This window comes from Typopeltis vanoorti, chromosome 25, assembly GCF_054136105.1.
Source record: "Typopeltis vanoorti isolate ZY-2024b chromosome 25, IOZ_Tvanoo_1.0, whole genome shotgun sequence".
Taxonomy (NCBI): Eukaryota; Metazoa; Arthropoda; class Arachnida; order Uropygi; family Thelyphonidae; genus Typopeltis; species Typopeltis vanoorti.
In genome coordinates, this window is record NC_143573.1 from 7448700 (window position 1) to 7471508 (window position 22809).

Here is a 22809-nt window from a genome sequence, read left to right on the forward strand (position 1 = left end):
GACAGGATCAAATTTTCACTTTAAGAAATAGTAATCTTGGAAATATAACGAGGATCCGTATTTAAGTTTCATAGATCTGGAAAAGATGTGACAAGGTGCAAAGAGAAAAGCTGTTCAAAATGCTACAATTCCTTCTCTCCTCTTTTACCCTGTGGTGTCGAGGATTTTTTTTGCTATTCACTTAACTGCTACCATATCAAGGATAAGATGGCGAAGTCCTATGCCTCCCGGTGTGTCCAGTGTCTGTAGACGCACGTGTTCAGGGGACAGTTTGCCTGTTTTGGGGGACGAAAAACCAGAGTTTCTGGATGAAAAAACACCCTATCTCCATATGAGAATGGCTAACTCACCTTTAGTTTGAAAGAGACCAGATAAAGGTTTCTCACGTCACTGACGGGAATCAAACCCAGGTCTTCGTGTATGTATGTATATATATACACGGACTGAGCTACAAATTAAATTAAGTTGTAGCTCAAATTAATTTAATTTGTTGAGCCTCTGTTGAGGCTCAAATGCTATAGTTATATGGCGTAACTGAGACATTATATCAACTAATACTTAGGCAATGTTTGAGTTGTTCAGCAGTTAGAATAAATGGGGATACAGGAAGATGATCTGATGTTAAATCAGGTGTGCAAAAAGAGTGCACATTGTCTCAACTGTTATTCATTATCTATATGGATCTAATTATGAACAAAAGTGGTATTAAACCTGATATCAAAATTGGTTATGTTAATTTCAGCTCTTTACTTTGTGTAGATGATGTTATACAAGGTGATCAAAATTAAAGTATCCCTTTTTAAGGCCTCGTGGAGCCCCACCCAGAGATCCAAATGCTATGAAACTTTGCAGGAATACATTGTGCATCATGCATAAGCAATATCTCAGAGATAAGGGGAAAAAAAAAAAAAAGAGAGAGAGAAAGTTCCAAAATTCACTGCTAGGGGCACTGTATGATGTATGTAAACTGCATCCTTTGAACAGCATGTTCAATGGCAGGATGCAGTTGCTCAGGACTGATGTTGAGCACATACTACGTTATGCTCAGTGCTGGCAAGTTATCAGGATGATACTATCTTTGAGAAATCCACATAGCCAGAAGTTGCAGAGCAAGGCGGCCATGAAGTGGGAATTGCATGGCTAATCATTCTGGCTTCTGTGAAATGTTCTTGCTATGCACAGGCACTGTAGCTATAGCATAACAAAATTTTTTTATCATATCGTGATACCTCTTGGCAGTAACAGCAAGTCACAGGACCCAACTGGTGATAGGTCCTCAAAGAAGAATAGTCCAATAATATACAAAACTATAAATCCACAGCAGATCAGATAGTAACTTTGGGTGAATGCATAGGAATTTGTTAGATTACATGCTGGTTTTACATAGTCCATACCTGGCAACTGTGGGAATTCACAGTTCCGTTCAGGTTATCTTTAATGGGTAGAAATGCAAAATCTTCTGTAGAATTTTCCAGACAGTTATGTAAGGCACAACCACGTGTCTTGATACAGCATCGGTCCCTGCAGAAACCAACGCTGTTATTCATGGCCTGCTCCACGACAACAGTAGCAACTTCATTCACTTGTGAACCAATTGGTTTGCAAGTTAGATCTCTTCCAGGTCTAACTCCCAACGATTCAGTTTCTTCAAAATGAAAAATCATTTGTCACAGACCAAATGGAGATAGTGGACCTTGTTGACATTTGTTCACACAAACTTCAAAAACTGCAGCAACAGTATTGATTGTTAGGTAGTACAGCTTCATGAGCAAAGCACATTAGGACAAGATTAGTGCCATCACTGTGGGCAGTATTAACAACCAGAATGAAGGGAAAAATCCTGTGTCCATCTCTTTACTGGCAAGTTGCATGATATGCAAATTACATGCATTTTGTGTTTACAATGCCCCAATGGTGAATTTTGGAACTTGCTCTCTCTCACTCAGATATCGTTTTAACATGACACACAATGCATTCCTGCAAAGATGATTCACAGCATTTGGATCACTGGATGGTGCTCCACAAGGCCTTAAACAGTGATACTTTAATTTTGATCGCCTTTACTTCTAAATTCAGTACAGGTCTGAAAGATTTCCTGACTACATTTAATGAACTGATGTAATAAATTTGGCATGAAAATCAATAATAAAAAGACAAAGGCAATAAAAATAGGCAGAAACATTGAGAATATCAACTGTATTCCTATCAACTGTATTACCTAGAGAACTAGTAAAACATTTCGGTGCAATTTTTTAGTAAAGATGGCAAATTAAATATGGAAATAGAAAACAGAATTAGTAAAACTGGTATGGCAGGAAGTCAGCTAAATAATTTTATATGGAATTAATCAAAACAGTAAATTAACTGTATACTAAACAGCATTCAAACCAATTTTAACTTATGGATCTGAGAGCAGGATAGAAATAAAACACTTGATGAAAGACTGGAGACCACAAATATGAGCAGTTCTGAGAAAGATTATGGGAGCGATTTGTTTCAATAATGAAATATCGTGAATAGAAATATCTATGCGAGTGTGCTGAAAAGTTGTGATAATTGCCATAAAGGAATTGAGGTAGAATCATGTAACTTACACAACACATAATTCTACATACTCCCCCACAAAGTATTATATAGTTGATACAATGCAGCTGCATCATTTGCAATCCTCCAAGAAAAATCTTTCCCTTGTTGGACAAACCAGTCCTCAGTTGCAGATATGATTTCATTATGTGGTAAATTTTTGTTCCTTTTAAGTATTTCTTTAAATGTTTCTTTTCTGTTAAGCATTTCTTTAAATTTGGGAACAGGAAATAGTCAGTTGGGATCAGGTCTGGTGAATAGGGTGGATGAGCCAGACATTGAAAGCCTGAGTTGTGTATTGTCTGTTGGGTTTCATGAGCAGTGTGAGCAGGTGCATTGTTCTGCACAAGCAACATGCCTCTGCTCAGTTTCCCAGTGTTTTCCCTTCAGTACCTCCTTCAGAGCTGGTGAATAAACTGCTGCTGTAACAGTTTCACTTTTTTTTGAGGTACTTGGGAAGGATTAAATCATCCATATCCAAAAAGACAAAGGCAAGAAGCTTACCTACTGACTTTTGGGTTCGGAACATCTTTGGCCATAGATAGCCTTTGTGTCTCCACTCCATTGACTGTTGTTTGGTCTCTGGATCATAGTGATGAAGCCATGCTTCAACAGTCACAATATGAGCCAAAAAAAATTCACCCGATTTCTCAAAATGACCCAAAATCCCTTGAGATGACAGCACATATTCTCTCTTTTGTTTGGTATTCAAACATTTGGGGAACTCACTTCGATGAGAGCTTCTGTGTGTCCAAATGTTGGTTGATAATAACCCCAACTCATTCCCTGGATATCTCCAGAGTCTTTGCAATGTTTTTTGCTGGTATTCATCTATCATCAAGGATCATGGCATGCACTGCATTGATTTTTTCAGGTGTGATCGTTGTGGAAGGTCTTCCTGACTTGGAAGCACCTGTTGTCTCAAGATACCCAGTTATAAACTTGGCTACCCATCTGTCAACTGTTGAATATGTTGGGGCACAGTCCCCTATAGTCTCACACAAAGTTCAGTGAATCTCAGTTGCAGACGTTTCTTGCAGCACAAAAAACTTGGTGTGTATACCTGTGTCTTCGAATTTCTTCAAAACCTCCGACTTGTCTTCTTATATATTGTAAAAGAAAAAACAGATTATTACAATTTAAGGAAACGGAGTTCAAGGGTTTTAAGGTATGTTCTTTCTTGTGGTTATAGCAGTCGCTTTAATATAATTTTTGTTCTAGGTGTTTATCAGAACTTTTTAGTCCCCCCCACCCCATTCGTAAAATAATTATCATACCAGAGAAAAACTCACAAAATATTTTATTAATGCAGAATTTTCAATTAAGCATCATACGCATCATTATGTAGTTAGGCAAATACTTAGGTGAAAATTCTATGCTAATAAAAATATTTTACGTGGATTTTTCTCCTGTATTATAATTATTACAGGAGTGAACAGATGCCATCAATGGTAGTAGCATATTAACAATTTGTCATTGTTAGCATTCAGGAATATGTTAGTAGAGGTAATCTCATGTGGTATGGTCACTTAAACAGAATAGAAGAAGAAAGATTACCAATAGAATTGTTCTTTGCATCTTGGCAAGAAAAAGACACAGAAGAAGACCACAGGTGGACTGATACAGTAAAAAGTACGGTAGAAGGCAGAAATATAAGATCTGATAATGTTATAATGATAAACTAATAAGATAATGATAAACTAATCTGTTACCTGTCTTCACAGGTAACAGATTAGTTTGGAGGATAACTGTTCATCTAAGGTTGGTAATGATGTAACATTTTCATGTAGTACTATTATACTATCCTGTACATCCTAAGAGTACATATCAGGAATTTATTATTATCATTAAATTTTTGAATAGGATAGCCTTTCATTTTTTTAAAATTTTTTTTTTGTGCTTAAGTTTCAGATGCTTGAGAGAAATTGTTCAAAGCCCACCATTCAGTGTGTTGAACAGCTTGTCTTGTAGCACGTGAAAGTGATACTTGTGTTGGTCAACGTGGCATGTACATGTGAAGTTAATATGACAGTTGATACAGCAGAAGGATAGTGATGATGAGCATAAGTGCATGAAGAGACAAACTAAGGCTTGAATTTAACAAATGTAGGAATAATGCATAAATCCTGGCAGAATTTGTGGAATGCGAGTGTTTAGGTAATCTGTCAAGTTTACACATAATGAAATAAAGTGCCTCATTTCTATGCATGGTCACTAATCTATATGTATGCTTAGACATTAATTATTTCTCATGTTGATGTTTAGTAGAAAAAACAATGTCAAAAAGATAATTACTAAATTATTATCTAGTAAATTATTACACCATTTTGCCTTGGTCACCAAGACACAGGATTCCCACAGAGGGTGTCAGTCAGGACCAGGATCATGCCTTTCACTCTGTCTTCTTACTAGCATGACTGAATGCACGATAGTGTATTTCTTTGGGTCCATGAAGATGCCTTGTGACCAAAGTGGTGTGTGGAGGGGATGTAGAGAAGTCTGTACTTATCAATGAATCAGCAGAATATTAACTATTCATAATGAAAGTGCATTATATGAAATCCAGCTCCATTTTCAACAAGATATTTTTAGAACCAAGTAAACAAGTTCTAAGGAAGAGCATTTTGATTATACTTGGTTTCTAACTAAGCAATATCCCTGTTAACTGCATTGACTGGCATCCTTTTCATATTAAAAATTTTCCAATTTTATAACTACTCTATGTTACTTTAATTCACATGAAAACACAAGGAAATAATATTTATTTAAAGCCATATTTCAGCTTGAATATTACACACCATCACTAGTGACAATGAAAATTAATTACAAGGTAGAATGCAAACAATACATTGATTTGAAACAGTAAGAGCCACATGTTATACATAAAACAATGCAATGATATTACTGAGGAAACATTGTATTATTAATTACTCATTAACTGTATCTAAAAAAAAGAACTCAGTGATGTGTAATTAGAATAAGACTCTCCCATATCTTATATAGTGAGAGGCAGTCATTCCAATTTCAGCTCAGACAGTGAAGTAAGGCCTCAGCACTTTTTTTTAAACATTCAAATTTATAGCAACAAAATGAAGTAAACATGTCAGATTGTCACATAGGATATTGTGGTCCATATCTATTCCATGTTGTGCTAAGCTAGATTTCTCAGACTTCCCATTGCTAATGTAAGGTTGGTGTTCTTGTCTTCCTCTTTTCTACTTAAGAAAAAATAATGCCGGTCATTATGGACTAAGTGCTTGGATCAGTAGAGTGGAAGCAATAATTAAATCATGGAAAAGAGGCATAAATATTCTGAAGATCTTCTCAAATGGCACCAATGTAGTGATACAGGATAAGAGGCTGGGACTGCCTGGGAGCACGATGATCTGTAGAAAAAAGATACATGGACAAGGTTGTCATCAGTTGACAGGAAGAGGAGAAACAACAGCTGTGTATCTGGAAGGAGAACTGGTTAAGAAAAGGTCAAGGGTACTGGGAGAAGATAAGCATTATATGGAATTCAGTAGGTAGATGATCAACTTGCATTACTTCATTACTGACACCCAACAATTCAGTTTATCTTCCAGCATGGTCTATAAAGTTAGAGAAGAGAAACTGGTTAGAATTATGGACATTGAAATCTCCAAGGAAGATCAGCTCACCGTAACGGATAACTATGGCTATGATCAAATTGCAGAGATAGATAATAAAGGTCAGTATAGTCATAAGAATTAAGAGATCAGTAAAGGCAGCAAATGAAGGCAACAAAATGAGGCAAGGGTATCTTGAGCCAAAGCAGATCACACAGGATATTTCAGGGTGATATCAAACTTGACAAAAGTGCCTGTTCCATCCTTCTTACAGAAAGCATCATGCATGAATGTAACATGGAAAATTAGGGCGAGCTGTAGTTGTGAAAGATGCCACTTGAGGTTCAGTGATGAATAAAAGATTGGATCTGGGAAGATCTCCAACTGGAGACCAGCTCATTTCACAAATGGGGCTCTGCTTGAGAGCCCCCACCAAGAAAGTGGGGTTGATTTGGCCAAGAAAAGCTATATATTGCCAGTTACCAGTTTATTAATTTACACACAAAAGATATATTTAGGAAAAAGACTAGTCAGCTGATACTAAAATGATGATATTGAAAGTCAATCTTGGTAGGTTGTAGGCCTTAAAAATCTGTTAAGTACCATAGATTATTATATTACATAATAAAAAATACCACATTCTTTTAGGCAATTTTTTTCAATATTTTGTACAATTGAAAAATATTTGATATTTTATGCATGATTATTGTCACATTGGAATGAATGAGAAGTTATAAAAACTAGCTATTTTAAAAATCACCTATCTGAGAAACTTACCATTTCCTCCCGAATGGAGTAATCAGCTGTTTCCAAATAAGCTAGCATTTCTCCAACTATCTCTTCTGCATTACTTTTATCACACATAGCATAGAGAAGGTCTACAGCCCTTTGACGTACACTGACATCTCTTTCAGTCTGTTCATAGAAATATACATAGAATTAGGCTTACTTGATATTACAAATCTACTTTAAGAGAGTAACAAATTAATCTGCTCTGAAATTCCTTTCAGAAAATGATACTGAAAACTGACTAAAACACAGCTGATAAATTTATTCTATCTAAAATAATATAACTCAAGATGTGCATGTACACTAAACAAAAGTAGTTAATTCTTAATGCATTTGAAGATATTCTTAATGCTTTATAATATCCATATATCTATTAACATATCAAATGCTTTTATTCTTTGGTATTATACATATACATTGTTCTTAACCCTGTTGTTAATAAATAAAATTTCTTATGTATCAATCTTATAAAATCCATTTAATAATTCATGTCTAGCACCTATAAAAGCTGTAAACCTGTAGTATTGTAGCCTGCCCATTGTACTAAAGAATTTTTCAATTTATTTTATTTTACGCTATTCAGAAATACGACTTTAGAAACTTCAAGGGACCTCAGGCCTCCAATGGAGAGGTTGGAAATGGTCTCACAACCAACACCAAAATTCATCTTCCACAAAGATAATGAAACATTCATGTGTATCGTGGTATTCAAACCTACAACCTGTTGGAGAGTGGGAACATTAACCACTTGGCCAATCAGGTCATGTTTCTATCTAATTACCACTTTTTTTTTTTTTTTTTTTTAAATAAAAGATGAGCCTTATAAACTCAAAGAGATATAAAAGCTCATCCAGAGCAGGCTTTGACAAACATTGATGCAGACAGTGTGATTCAAATCCACGACCTGTCGGATGGAGAGTAGGTATGCTATCCACTCGGTCAACAAGGCCGGCACAACTAAATTCTATAATCAAAAAAACATTTTCAGGAGTAGGCCAGCAGTTTGAAATTTCTATTCTACCACCATTCTTATCTCTTTCCACTCTTCTACATGCCCAGTTATAAGACTTTTGTTGCACAGCCAAGTTAATGGCAAAGTCAATCCCTTAGCACATTCCCTTAAGATATGTGGTGAAATCCTATATAGTCCCTCTGCCTTATTAATATCTAGGGTGCTCAGTAGCTGGAATACATCTTCATTCACTTCTAATCCTTTACTTCCTTATCCCTCTAGGAAGGAAACCTGCTTTACATGGATAGAGCTTAATGATCAAATTCCTGACCCTCAGTGTATACAGGATATTATACTACCTGAAAAAAAAAATTACATCATTACTAACTTCATATCAACAGATTAACTTGGAGGAAAGTGTCATATCAAGACTCCAATAATATCAAGATATTTCAGTCTTCTAAGACACTTTTTTTTTCTGTATCAACCCACTTAGATCTTGATTGTCCTATGGGTCTTTTCCCTGCCATCCTGGCAAAAAACACCAATTTTGCTAACCTTTCCTCCTCCATTCTGTTTAACTAGACATACCACCTCAATTATTCTAACACATTCCTGAATGCTAACAATGTCAAGTTCATTCCTAATATATGTTCACTTCTATAATCTTTTTGAAAACTCAAATCTGTTGCCTTCAGTCTTTGATCAAGTGTTTCATTTCTAACCCAGCTCTCAGATCCATAAGATTGGTTTGAACACAGTCTTGTATGCAGCTAATTTAGTGTTTGAACTAATTTCTTTCTTATTCCATATAAATTTATTCAGCTGACTTCTTACCATACCAACTTTACTAATTATGTTGTCTATTTCCATATTTAATTTGCTAACTTCACTAAATATTGTGTCTAAATAGCTGAAATGTTTTACTTGTTCTATAGGTTCACCTTTCAGGATGCAGTTGATGTTTTCAATGTTTCAGCCTATTTTCAGTGTCTTTGTCTTTTTATTGCTGATTATCATACCAAATTTATTACATTAGTTATGGAATACTACAGGTTGGTGCTAGATTTCTTTAAAAGTATAACATTATTTGCATAAAGTAAACAGTTGAGATCGACATCTCCAGTTTTGATATCAGGTTCAATACACCTTTCCTTTATAATGTGATCCATATAGATCAGTAACAGTGGAGATAACATACACCCTTCTCTCATAACAGATTTCACATCAAGCAATCTTTTTGTACCTCCAATTCTAACTGCTGACTTAAACTCAAATATAGACTATCATACTGCTGGATATAATGTACCATTCATGCCATATAACTGTATCATTTTGAACAGATCTTCTGTTAGTACCTAGTCATATCTTTTTCATATCTACAAAACTTAAATACCAATTCTTGTTATATTCTCATGATTTCTCAACTAAGTCTTTCACTAAATCTATAAAAAACAAATTACACAATAACACAGTAATGAACTTTAATCCAAGTACAGATATTGCGTACTGAAAATAAGAGTCATCATTAGTGTGAAGAAACAAGCAAATCAAACAACACAGTAATTGTATGTATCTTATATTCTGTTCTTTGATTTGCTTGTTTCTGCACACTGTTTACATCTTACACTGAATAGATGATCCTGTTCAGCTTGTTCAAGCTTCTCTTCTACAATTTTTCTCAGCCATTTTTCATATATACTTGCATAAATCTTATTATGAACACTTAATAGGGAAGTTCCACTTAATTCTCATATTTGGCTCTAAATTTTCCTTTTATAGAAGGGTACTATCAGCACTCCACTCCCCCCAGAATTTGACTTTTGATCCAGGCTTTCCAAATTATGCAGTTCAGTCATTGTAAAACTTTTATATTTCCATATTCAAGCACTTCTGGTCAAATTTCATCTACTTCAGTTGCCTTTCCACATTTCAGGTTTTTGATAACTGTTTTTACTTCAAGTATTGATATATATTCCAGACTACATTCCTGTTGGATGTTTTCTATCATCATGTTCCTACTTATTTCATTTAGCAGTCTTTCAAAGTAATTACTGCAGACATCTAGAATATGTTTATCTTCAGTTTTTGTGTGTCATCTTTATCTATTATTCCTTTTACAGTACTCTTTCCTCCATTTCTAAGCTTTTTTTCAATAGTCTACACAATATCTTACCAAATTCCTGATATTTTCATCAAAATGCACAAGCTGACTTAATTACCAAGAACTTTCAATACTCTTCCTGGATTGCCTTTAATTTTCTGAATCCATCATGGACTTCTAATTGTTCTATCCTTGGAGAAACCTCACCACATGGCTCCCAATTTGAATCGATAATTTTTTTTTTTCTTCAGGGTTTGCCAACAAATCTTCAAAGTTTGGTAATTGGTTTCAAACTCTTTTCCTTGAATAATGCTTGTGTATTTCAGTTTACATTTCACATCTCAAAGCTGCTTAGCTTTGATTCATTTTAAACTTTCTTACACACTCTTCTTTTCAATATGAATTTATCCTGCTCAACACAAATGTGATCACTTCCAGTTTCAAATTTTGAGACTTATTTCAATATTTCAACTCAATGAAACTTATTTCTTGCATCTTTTCTCCATGCAAACCTGTGCACATTTATGTTGGAATATGATGTTAATAATAACTAGCCTATACCCTGAACAGAAAACCCAGCAGGTACTTACCATTGTTATTAGCTTTGCACTTTTCTCCAAATTTTCCCAAAGCATTATGTCCAGTAATCATTTTCTATTCTGCTGGTTAGATCTCTAACAACAGCCAACTTTTCCTTTTTGGTTGGTTTGCTTGCCTTCTCTAATATTTCAAAAAAATTCCTGCACTTCTTCCTTTGGAAAAGCTTCTGCACCATAGGCACAATGTCTCATTGTCCAGTTCCCCATTCTGATATCTGCCCACATCAGTCTACTTGATTTTGTGTGCCAATTAGGAAGATTATTTTTATATTTAGTGTTAAATAATATAGCAATCCTTCCTTTCCCCGATTGTTATTGCATGATTATGACATCTTGTACTGCTAAGAAAGATCTCACCTGTGTTTGTTTTATTTGTTTCAATAATGCCTATTATGTTGATCTGTATTATTTTTATTATATTGATGAAGCCAATTTGTTAAAGTAGCTGACTGTTAAAAAAACGTTTAATTTTCTTGCCCATGATCTGGAAGACCCTTATCAGATCCTTCAACTCGCCAGAACTGAATTATAGTGCCAACTATAGAATGTTCCTAAATAACAAGTGATATCATCCACGCTATGAATGTATTGTACGCGCTCTGCTCTTTGTTTAATATAATTGGAATCGGTTGATTATAGTTTGTAACAGTTTTTTACTTTTTAGTGCCATACATCAGTTATGTACCCTGGTGAAACTAGTTGGTATAACTTAGTTGTTAATTATATGCACTTGATCAATATAATCCCAATAAAAGTTTTTTCAAAGTAGCTGACTTTTTACTGTATGTGCTGGTCTTCTGGCAAAAAGAACAAGGGCCTTGTTTAGCAAGGCAATGGCCCAGTCAGCATGAAATTCAGCCATGTTGCCATAATTTTGCATTATGGTTTAAGTCAATAAGAATACAAATTGGTCAGCTAAATTCCAAATTGCCAGCTCAGTCTCGTTCATCCAGTATACCAGTAGACACCTAACAAGGTGAACCCCGAGAAGGTTGGACATTATGTCATTATGTCCAGGCTGTGGGATATATGGGAGATGAGTATGACAGCTTGAAGATATGATGCAGGACAGGTGCGAGTTCTGGAGCACAAGCTTTTAGTACAACTGGAGGAATACCATCAGGACCAGGAGGCTTATTGGTATCAAGGTTACTGAGGATTTTTCTGATATCCTTCTAGTGAAATTTAATATTCTTATGTATTTTATGCAGAAAAATTCCAGGAAGCATATGGTGCTTGATTACTGATATGGAGGGAGACAGTGTGCCTTAGTCATTACGTAGGAGTAGAGGGAAAAAAGTGATGTCAGGAAGTCAGTTTATTTTTGGGTGTTGTAATGTTGGTGCCATCTGGATGAGAGAGAGGTGAAAGTGCAGGTGTGCAGAAGTTGTGTTTGATGGTCTTCGTGACTTACCAGAAGGCCTGGCATTCATTTGGACAATAGGCAAATTTTCTGCTATTGGTCTTTGGTTGGATTTGCTCATGGTTTTACATGTATTGCTTGCTTTATCATAGGCTGAGTATTAAGCTAAGATTCTAGTTGCATGTTACCTGCAGTAAGCTGAATCCCCCCCCCCACCTTCAGTAATGCTTCACACATCCTCTATTGAACCAGAGCTTGAAAAGTAGACAAGAATTTTGTCTGGAATAGCGAATGAAGGCCTTCATGACATAGAAGATAATTTCTGTGACTCACTCAGTGATGGTTTTGGAGTCAGAAAGCAATAGTGTTACCATGGAAAGGAAGAGTAGTATTTCTGGAGGTAATCCCACTTGGTGCCTTTGTAATTCCAAAGGACATGAGGGTTATGTGTTACATGAGAATGGCAACTTTCACAAGATCTGATCTGAGTTGTTGATAGGATTGTTGGACATTACAGGGTAATGTCCAACAATTTATTGGAAAAGTAAAGAAGTTATCAGGAATTTGGGCAGGTAAATGTACAGTTTGTGTTAGGTCATTGCTTTTGGCAGAAACTTGCATTACATCCAGATTGAGTGGTAGTATTGGAGAAGGATAGCCAGTCCAGTTGGAGTTGTGGATATTAAGGTCGCCTAGGCAGATATCTTTCATTATTTATATAGCTGGATTGCAATTAGTTAAGCTTTATGGAGAGAAATATGAAGAGATTAGAGTGGTTCTTGGAGTTTGGAGACTGGCAAATGCAGCAGACAAATTTATTAAGTGGGACAAGGAAACCTTGATCCAGAGATGGTCAGAAGTGGTGGTTTTTCCTTTTCAGTAGTTTCCGACCCTAGGTGACTTTGTAGGCATTGCCCACAAAGTGTTCTGAGTGAGATTTTTTACAGGGTAGTTCACCATTGCTTTCCCCAACCCCCTCAATTTTATCCGACTTGGGACCGGCATGTGGCTGGGATGTATTCATGACTATAATCAATGTGTGTTCATGGGGCTGGTTTGCCTGTTCTGAAGGGGAAAAAAACCGAGTTTCCATGCAAAAAACCCACCTACCTCTGTATCAGACCAGCTAGCTCACTTTTCATCGAAAGAGACCAGATAAAGATTCCTCACGTCACCGACGGGAATTGAACCCAAGTCTTTCCGACCAAAGGGCTTCGTCTATACTGACTGAGCTACGGAGGTTCTATGGTCAGAAGTTAGGAATTATAAATTTGGCATTCACTGGCAGGCAGTGTCAGATCACACAAAGCACAATCTCACCCTTGTAGCAAAAGGACAGGATTGTGCTTTGTGATTTTTGATTGTGATTTTGAATTGCAAATTATATACCTTGAGTGAAGACAATAAGGTGATAGGGAGTAAAATGGATGGCTAAAGAAATCAAATGAATTGCAGATGAAAGCGATCGTGGAAGGCACGTGAAGAAAGATTGAGAACAGTTCCATGGGGAGGGGGGGGATATACAGCTCAGGCTTAAGAAGATGAATAATATAGTAAGCAGAGAGAAATAGAATAAGAGAGGAGACTATCACTGCAATCCACCGAGAATTCCAGTGAGGTTCCCCCCCCCCCCATATCACCAGTAGGAGTAAAAAATGATTGTGGGTAGATTAAATTGCTGAATGGAGATGTTAATTGGCATTTGATCACATGATTAAGCTGGGGAATGTTTAAGAGTTAAAGCTAGATAACTGGTAGGAGACCTCCACATAGCCTTTTAAGGAGTGCCGATCACCTGCTTGCCTATGCTCATCGAAATATTAGTCAGTACCCAAGTAATCCGATTAGCTGCTTTATCCACTTTTGTTATGTACGTTCTAAACTAACTCCTTATCCACTAACACTTCCAAATCTCTGGCTTTGTCCATTTCCTGGAGTACTGTTCCATCAATGTGGTATACAGCTGATAATCTTTTTGCATCCAAAATGCATAATCTTACATTTTGTCACATTAAACCGACATCCATTTTCCTTTGCCCAGGCTACCAGTCTATCCAAATCATCCTACAAAATTTTAATATTTGCTTTACCCAATTTTGCATCATTGGTAAACAACTGAAGAGCTCCTCTCAGATCCTTTCTATATCATTAATGTACAAATTAAATAGTAGCAGCCCAAGAACAGAGCCCTGTGGCATGCTGCTAGTCACAGGCCTTCTTCTGGGCTATTCTCCTAAATAAACTATTTTCTGATATCTCTCCAACCACCCTCTTAACCACTACATAAACTTTATAGCCATCCTCATGTGCTGTAGTTTACTGATAAGAATTCCACATGGTATCCTTCAAAGACTTTTGCAAAGTACAACAGTATCACTTCTAGACTAACTCAGCAGTCACTGTATTATAAAATGTGAGCAAGTTACTGAAGCACGACCTATCCTTCACAAAACCATGTCTCCCCCCCCCCATCTATTCCTATATTTTGCTCTTGACTAACTTCTGCAGTACCTTGACAACTACTCCTGATATGCTGATCAGTTGTTAATTACCTACATCAGTCTTGGAGCATCCTTTACACCAGGGTTTCTCAAACTGTGTTCCGCGGAACACTGGTGTTCTGCAGAAGGTGAATAGGTGTTCCGCGAGAAGTTCTGAAATTTGTCATTTTAGTTTTTCTAAGCATTTTTCATGAATAAATATTTTATAGTAAAAATATTCTGAGGAGAATAATATTCGTGAATATGTCGAAAAGCTCAGACCCAGAACACCTAATAACATCTGTGTATCGTTATTTTTCACACATCGAAACCTTTCAATATTTGGGAGAGGGAATGCTTCTGTTTATGATGGGTCATAAAAATTGCCTGCAAGCCCATTACAACAATTGGTGTCATATCTTCTGTTCTCAAAACTGGAGGTAATGACATCTGTGTAGCAAATGTCAGTGACCAAGCTGCATATTTTTAAACATGGAAGTATTCATGAATTATCATTAATTTTCACACACTGAAATCTTTCAACAATCGGGAAAGAGAATACCGCCATTTATGACCGATCATAAAAATTGCCTGCAAGCTGATTACAACAATGGGCGGTGTGTTCTCAAAACTGAACGAAATAACATCTGCAAATATCAGTGTCCAATCAGCAAGGAAGTATAAAGAAAAGTTTCCACTGAAATTGAAGATCAAGATAGTCTGTATCTGGTTCTCAAATCTATTACTACTGAATACTTTCTTCGCAAGTTCGTATTGCAGTGTGTAAGTGCTTGTTCTGAAACCGGAGTGCCGTGATTTTTTTTAAAAATAATAGAAATACAGAGTTAAAAATATGATATGAATAAAAGAAAATGCACTTTGTTTAATTTTGGTATTAAGAAATCTCTTATTGAAGGTGTTTATGACGGAACAGATAGTGAGTCATCCACCTCAAGCCTACAAAAATATCCAGGATGTACAAAAGGAGGGGAAAACTACCAGTACACGGGAGAAAAAGTCTGCATTCACTCGTAAGTACTTATAATAATATTATAAATATATTTCGTGATCAGAATGGAAATGTCAATGAAAATCAGCACAAATTAATTTAATGATGTTTGCCTGAAGAAACTACGACATGCTACAACATTTCATTAGTCCAGTGATTGATAACTAATTTAAATGTAATTTATATTTGTCAACATGCCACACCGTATACATAAGTGTACTAATATGCTTTATGATTATGCCATAATTAATTATTATTACTTATGTTAATGTATGAACTTTAAAAAAATTTGGAAAGGTATTTACGAGTAAATTTGTTGGGACTGGGCTCTCGGAAAAAAAAAAAAAATCAGCTAACGCCTTTTTATTTCCGTATATAGGGAGTAGGCGAGGCGACTTTTAAAAAAAAGAATTCTTACTCTTTTAACTAATTTTATAATTAATATCTGATTTATTTTGAACCGTTTAATTTTTGTTACTGAACATTTTATCAAATCATTCTTATTACAATTGCTTTTACATTATTTGATACAGTTCAGTCCTTTTCTTACAAGTATTGTTACAATTCATATTTACTTTTGTGTGTTGCAGTCTTTTTTTACTATTTTGCATTATTCATTTACTTTTATATTATTCGACATTTCTTATTTATAATCTTATTGTTTTTCATACTAAAGTTACCTTTACAACACAATTCTATTTTTTATTATAGCTCTGACAAATATTGGAATTTGAATATTATTGAAAAAATACCCATGGAATCTTGTTTAAAGACAGGAACTTTAACACAAGGAGGAGCAAGTACTTCTACTGACACATCTACTCGTATGATTGGAGAAGATATGGAATTGCAAACTGTGGTTTCTTCAAAAGCTAATATTAAAGAACAAGAGTCATCTAAGAACAGACCAAAACGGAAGTACCATGAAAGTTATTTAAATTATGGATTTATGTGTATTGGCAATACACATGCTCCTGATGTTTTATGTAATAAAATACTAGTAAACAGTTCTTTGGCTGCAGCTAAATTTGGTAGGCACTTCGAAACGAAACACACTGATTACAAAGGAAAAGATATACATTATTAGATTTTTTTTAAGAGACGACGTGACTCGCTAGAAAAATCTAAACTTCAAATGGCTACAATTGCTACAACTGAAAATGCAACAGAGGCGTCTTTTCGCATGAGTTACCGCATTGCACTTCATGGTGAAGCTCACACAATTGGTGAGACGCTCATTAAGCCTTGTGTGAAAGACATTGTATCATGCATGTTAAACAAGCAGGTTGCTAAAAAAATAGATGCAGTACAATTATCAAATGATACTGTTTCACGCCGCATCAAAGATCTTTCTGCTGACACAGAAAAAGAGCTAACTCATCGACTTAGACTGCGGTGAATATTCATTGCAATGGATGAATCTACGGATGTCGCAGGACTCGCTGTATTACTAGTGTTTGTTCGTTACATATTTGATAAAAGTATTGAGAAGATTTACTCATGTGCGAATATCTACAAGAAAAAACTACCGGAGAAGATATATTGAACTGTATTAATAATTATATTACAAAACAGGAAATCGGGTAGGAGAAGTGTGTTGATATTTGTACAGATGGTGCTCAGTATATCCTGCAAGTAGCTACAAGAGCCACCAGAAGTCATTGTGTTTTGCATAGACAAGCACTAGTAACAAAAAGAATTCTTACATATTTAAAAACTATTTTGGATGAAGCCGTAAAAATGATCAACTATGTAAAATCTCGACCACTTCAATCCAGATTATTTAAAATTTTGTGCGATGAAATGGGTAGTGCACATAACGCACTTTTATTACATACTGAAGTGAGATGGCTATCCAGAGGAAAAGCATTATTGAGGCTTTTTGAACTTCGCAGTGAGTTAATGGTCTTCTTGATGTCACATAATTTAGGACAAAATTTTATTGAATTATTAAGAAAATCTTCATGGTTGATGAGTATTGCGTATCTGGCAGATATTTTTATGAAGTGCAATGAAATTAACTTATCATTACAAGGAAAGAATATTACAATTTTTAATAGAAGAGATAAAATTGCATCTTTTGATAGGAAGTTGCAATTCTGGATTTCTACAGTTGAACAGAATAATTTTGATTGTTTTCCCACCTTGCATGAATTTTTGACTGAAATAAATTCAAAAGTAAATGAAGAAATATCTAATGTAATTTTAGAACACTTGCATGACTTGCAATCAACCCTTTTGCAATATTTTCCAAAATCCAGTGAGGACAATCCTGGGTTCTGAATCCATTTACAGTGACAGCTAAGCCAGTAGGCTTCAGCGCAAGTGACTATGAAAATCTAATCGACTTAATTAGTGACTGATTTAAAATAAAAATACAAGGAACTGCCAATAAATGATTTCTGGACAAGCGTGTTGTCAAAACTAGCTATTCTTGTTTTACTTCCTTTTACAACGACATATTTATGCGAGGCAGGATTTTCATATTATGCTGCAACCAAATGAAAGTCCAGGAACAGATTCCGACGCTACACCAAATATGAGAATTCAACTTTCTAATATTGTGCCTGATATCAAAAGAATTTGTAACTCAAAGACCCAAAAACATCAGAGTCATTAAGAAAGTAATTTTCAATATACTTTTTACTATTTTTATGTGTTTTGTTTTTACTAATTAACATTTGACAAATGATTTTTTTTTTTTTCTTAACGCTTAGATTTACTCATTTATTTTATTTATATTTACCTAACCTACAAAACCAGCACACAGGAGAAAAAATCTGCATTCACTCGTAAGTACTTATAATAATATACATTTTTGGTGATCAGAATGGGATATGTCAATGAAAATCAGCACAAATTAATTTAATGATGGTTTAATTGATGTTTAATTAATTATTAATTAACAATAAAATAAGCTAAATTACCAATTAATTATTAATTAATATATTACAAAATAACCAAGGTGTTCCGTGAACATTTCAGAATTTGTGAAGTGTTCCGTCGTAGAAAAAGTTTGAGAAACCCTGCTTTACACAATGGAACTATTTTCCCCTCTTTTCACTCCCATGGGCCTAACCCAGAGCCAAGACTTGGATTAAATAATGTGGTCCAAGACAATTTCCTAGCACCTTCATATAAAGCTCGAGCTGGTATACCATCTAATCCCACAGCTGTATTCACATTAAGGTTCTGTAAAATAGTATGCACCTCCATTTCATTTACCACAGTTCCTGTATAAGTCTTTGGTTCTATCATTACTGCAACATCACCACCTGAATGATATACTCTTGCAAAGCGTTCACTTAGTAATTCTACTATTTCAACTGATTTAGTTACTTCCCAACATCAGAATTCATTAAAATCATCTGCCATAAACATTCTTCCTTTTACTTGCAACATATCAAAAAAATTGTTTGGGATAATCTTTGTACCTGTGCTGCTAATTTCCTTTCATACTCTGCTTTTGCCTTTCTTACCACACTGGTTACTAGTGTTGCCAAATGAAAATTACTAAAAACAGCTAAATCTTAAAAAAAATTTAAAAAAGAGCTAAAAAGGAGTTAAAAATAAAAATTTGAAGCTAAAATTTTAAAACTAGTAGTTGATACTTTTAAGTTAGTTACTTTATTCAAGTTGAAGTGATACTTGCATATAAGTGACTAAATACATCTTCCATGTGGTCTTATGCACTTAATTCATCCATGTTTTCACTTAGATTTTCAGCTTTATTATATGTGGCCATCATGCCAATATTACTCAGTGTAGATGCTGGTAAATGATAGTCTGTACAGCACTTGTTATGTCTGAGGCCATACTTGACTAACAAAATAGCTGTCAGCATTGGCAATTCCATCTTGTTTCTTAATTTAGTTTTAACTACATTCATGGAACTAAAAATTCATTCAATTTCTGCATTAGAATTTGGCAGTATTAATAAATTTATTGCACACTGAGCAATTTCTTTAAATGGATTCATACCAGATGCATCTTTATATTCTTGTACTTCAGTCCAGAATAGCTCAGTGTTTTCTATATTTGTCCATTTATTTAAGTGGATAGTATTGTACTGGTATTCAGCAGCAGTAACATCTTTTTCTGTTTTCAGCATTATTTCTAAGATGGGAGTAACAGGTTCTTTTATAAGTTTTAGGGTATTGTCAACAGAAAAAGAGACATCATTCTAAAAATATTCAAGTTTTCAGGCAACCTTTGCTTTAGCTGTTTGAAGAGACCAAGAAGAAACTGTCTTGCTCCTACTTCTAAGATTTCGCTCATCATTTTGAGTTATTTTCTTTTGTATCATCAACTATGAAATTTTTCTTTCAAATCTGTAACCAAGATTTGGATTGGGATCCAAATAGTCATCAATCTCTGACTCGAGGTCGACTGTGGATGATGGTAGCACTAACATATTAGCAATAGAGTGAATCAGACGAGAAAGGTCTTCAAATAATCTCATCTTATCCGCACTGTTAGATTCGAAAATTTTGTTAACTTGCTGAACTTGAACTAAAACAGGATGCAAAAATAAAAGGTACAACAGATTCCTTTCATCTTTGTACATCTCCCACAAAATCTGAACTTTGTAACATTTCTCAGTGAACACTCACAACTTCGAAGCAAGTTTTTAATTCCAACTACTGGCTGAGAATTCTGTCTACTGCAAGTTCAATGGAGAGCCATCTCGTTGCACAGTTGCTTACAATTTTCAGAGGAACATCATTTTTGTTGATAGTTTGATACAGCTCTTTGTATGCTGCTTGTCTTGAAGAAGAATGTGAAAACCACTTATGTTTCGGCAACTAAAAATTCTAATTTTCTTGGGAGAGATTCTGCACAAGTGTGAGACATTGCCAGTTGTAATGAATGGCATACACATCTAATTAAAATTAAGAAGGGAATATATGCCTTCAGTTGTTCGTAAACGCTATTATTGACACCAACCATAACACTGGTATTGTCTGTACCAATTGCAGTGAGATTTTTAATGTCCGGTTTTTTGGTCAAGAGCTCTTTTTTCAGTGCAGCCACAATACCACTAGCATCACACTTTTCTAGAACCACCATGTTCAGAAATGTATGCATAATTTTGTTGAATTTCTTGCTATAATAAATGATGGCCGTTCCTAAAATCTTATGCACTGTGATATCATTCGATTCATCTATTAGCAAGCTGAAATTTTTCATCTCCAATGTCCGCAATTAGATCTTCTTCAAAATGCTCACTTTGAATATTCTTTACAATTGCAGAGCACTTAGTTCAGTGCATTTTTACCTTTGGCATAATTTGACTGTCCGAGATGATATTTTTACAAATATCTACTAGATGATCGCAACTATTGAATGATGAGTGACAACAAAGAAATTATGCTAACCTATCTTCAAAGTTCGCAGTCTCATCAGACTTTTTTCACAAGCATATTTGTAACATATTAGGAACAGCCTTATATGAAACTGCAGTAAGATGTTTCTTAGTTTCGCTATGCTTTACAAGCTGACAATATTTAGCAGCTATATCACATCTGCAAAACTTAGTGGCCTTTTGTAGCGTCACCAGGAACTTCACACAACCATTTACTAAACATTCCCATTTGCAACCGCACCCTCCTAAATTTTTGCTTGTAAGCTTTATTTTTCTCTTTGTTCATTTTTGAAGAAGGGTATACAGCTCTTTATTGCAACAAATTACGACGATCAGTTTTTGAAAACTTCCCACTTGCTATCGTAATTACAAACCAGAACACTGTGCAAAGACTAACTTGTAGTGGTGCTATCAACTTTAAGGCGACAAAAATGGCAGACTGTTGGGCCACGTGACTGACTGACATCATGCATTTGAAACGTGTACGATGCTCGCACACCAAACGTACAATACAATTCCTTATCAAATGTGAATATCTGGAAAACTTTTAAAACAATTTCTTTAACAGTAAGTTATAAAAACAACTAAAAAGATATATAATAAATTTAGTTTAATCCTTTATCCAAGTGTGAGCAAACAAAGTTTGCGCCTGAAAGTATCTTCAGGACTGGGTTAAGGTGGTACACACCAGGGCAACTCGTTGCAAAGGTGGAGCAAGCTACCAACACTCCTATCCTAGTATCTCCTATAATGCAAAACACATCTCCTTGCGGATATGTCTATTGTTATGCATTAAGGGAAGGGCCACTACCCAGACCGGTTTCGACCTTTATTGAGGTCTCTTCAGTGGGAGCCAGGCCCAAGTCGAGATATCAGGCAGAAGCATTTGCAGGTCATCTCCACCTATAGGAATTGCCAATTGGTGTGCCACCCTTTTTTAATAAATTACTCTGGATTTAGAGAAAGATGTTGAAAGTTTATTTTCCACTTGGTTAGAGTATAATAAATTTAGTTTAATCCTTTATCCAAGTGTGAGCAAACAAAGTTTGCGCCTGATGTGGTGTGTACCACCTTAACCCAGTCCTGAAGATACTTTCAGGCGCAAACTTTGTTTGCTCACACTTGGATAAAGGATTAAACTAAATTTATTATACTCTAACCAAGTGGAAAATAAACTTTCAACATCTTTCTCTAAATCCAGAGTAATTTATTAAAAAAAGGGTGGCACACCAATTGGCAATTCCTATAGGTGGAGATGACCTGCAAATGCTTCTGCCTGATATCTCGACTTGGGCCTGGCTCCCACTGAAGAGACCTCAATAAAGGTCGAAACCGGTCTGGGTAGTGGCCCTTCCCTTAATGCATAACAATAGACATATCCGCAAGGAGATGTGTTTTGCATTATAGGAGATACTAGGATAGGAGTGTTGGTAGCTTGCTCCACCTTTGCAACGAGTTGCCCTGGTGTGTACCACCTTAACCCAGTCCTGAAGATACTTTCAGGCGCAAACTTTGTTTGCTCACACTTGGATAAAGGATTAAACTAAATTTATTATACTCTAACCAAGTGGAAAATAAACTTTCAACAACTAAAAAGAGCGGAAACTAGTTGCTAGATTTAGAGCTAGATGCTAGATTAAAATTTTTAGAGCTAGATCTAGCTTCAAAAATGCTAAATTGGCAACACTGCTAGTTACCCTTCTGGTTTGTGCTTTGTACTGCTCATGTGCAATCAATGTATATCATCAACATATCTGACCCACAGTTCGGGCTTTAGATTTGCTGAATTTGGAACTCTTTGCTCAAAGTCATACATGTAAAAGTTAGCTATAAGGGCAGAAAAGTGGTGAATCCATGGCTGTACCTTCTTTTTTGCAGATTGAAATTATTTTGTCACACAAAATACCTAAAGCAAAGTACATGGGCAAAGAGCGCAATAATATCAATTTGTTTGTTCTGTATGAGAAGAATTTTG

General features: G+C 35.4%; 1 protein-coding gene across 1 annotated transcript in view; it reads right to left on the reverse strand.

Annotated features, from left to right (window-relative positions):
• Window positions 1-22809, reverse strand: part of LOC150092515 (AP-2 complex subunit alpha-like) — a 440587-nt gene that overhangs the window by 175052 nt on the left and 242726 nt on the right. Inside the window, exon 12 of the mRNA XM_090414707.1 lies at window positions 6951-7088. Within this exon, the coding sequence (XP_090270833.1) occupies window positions 6951-7088 (138 nt within the window). The remainder of the gene's footprint in view (window positions 1-6950; window positions 7089-22809) is intronic.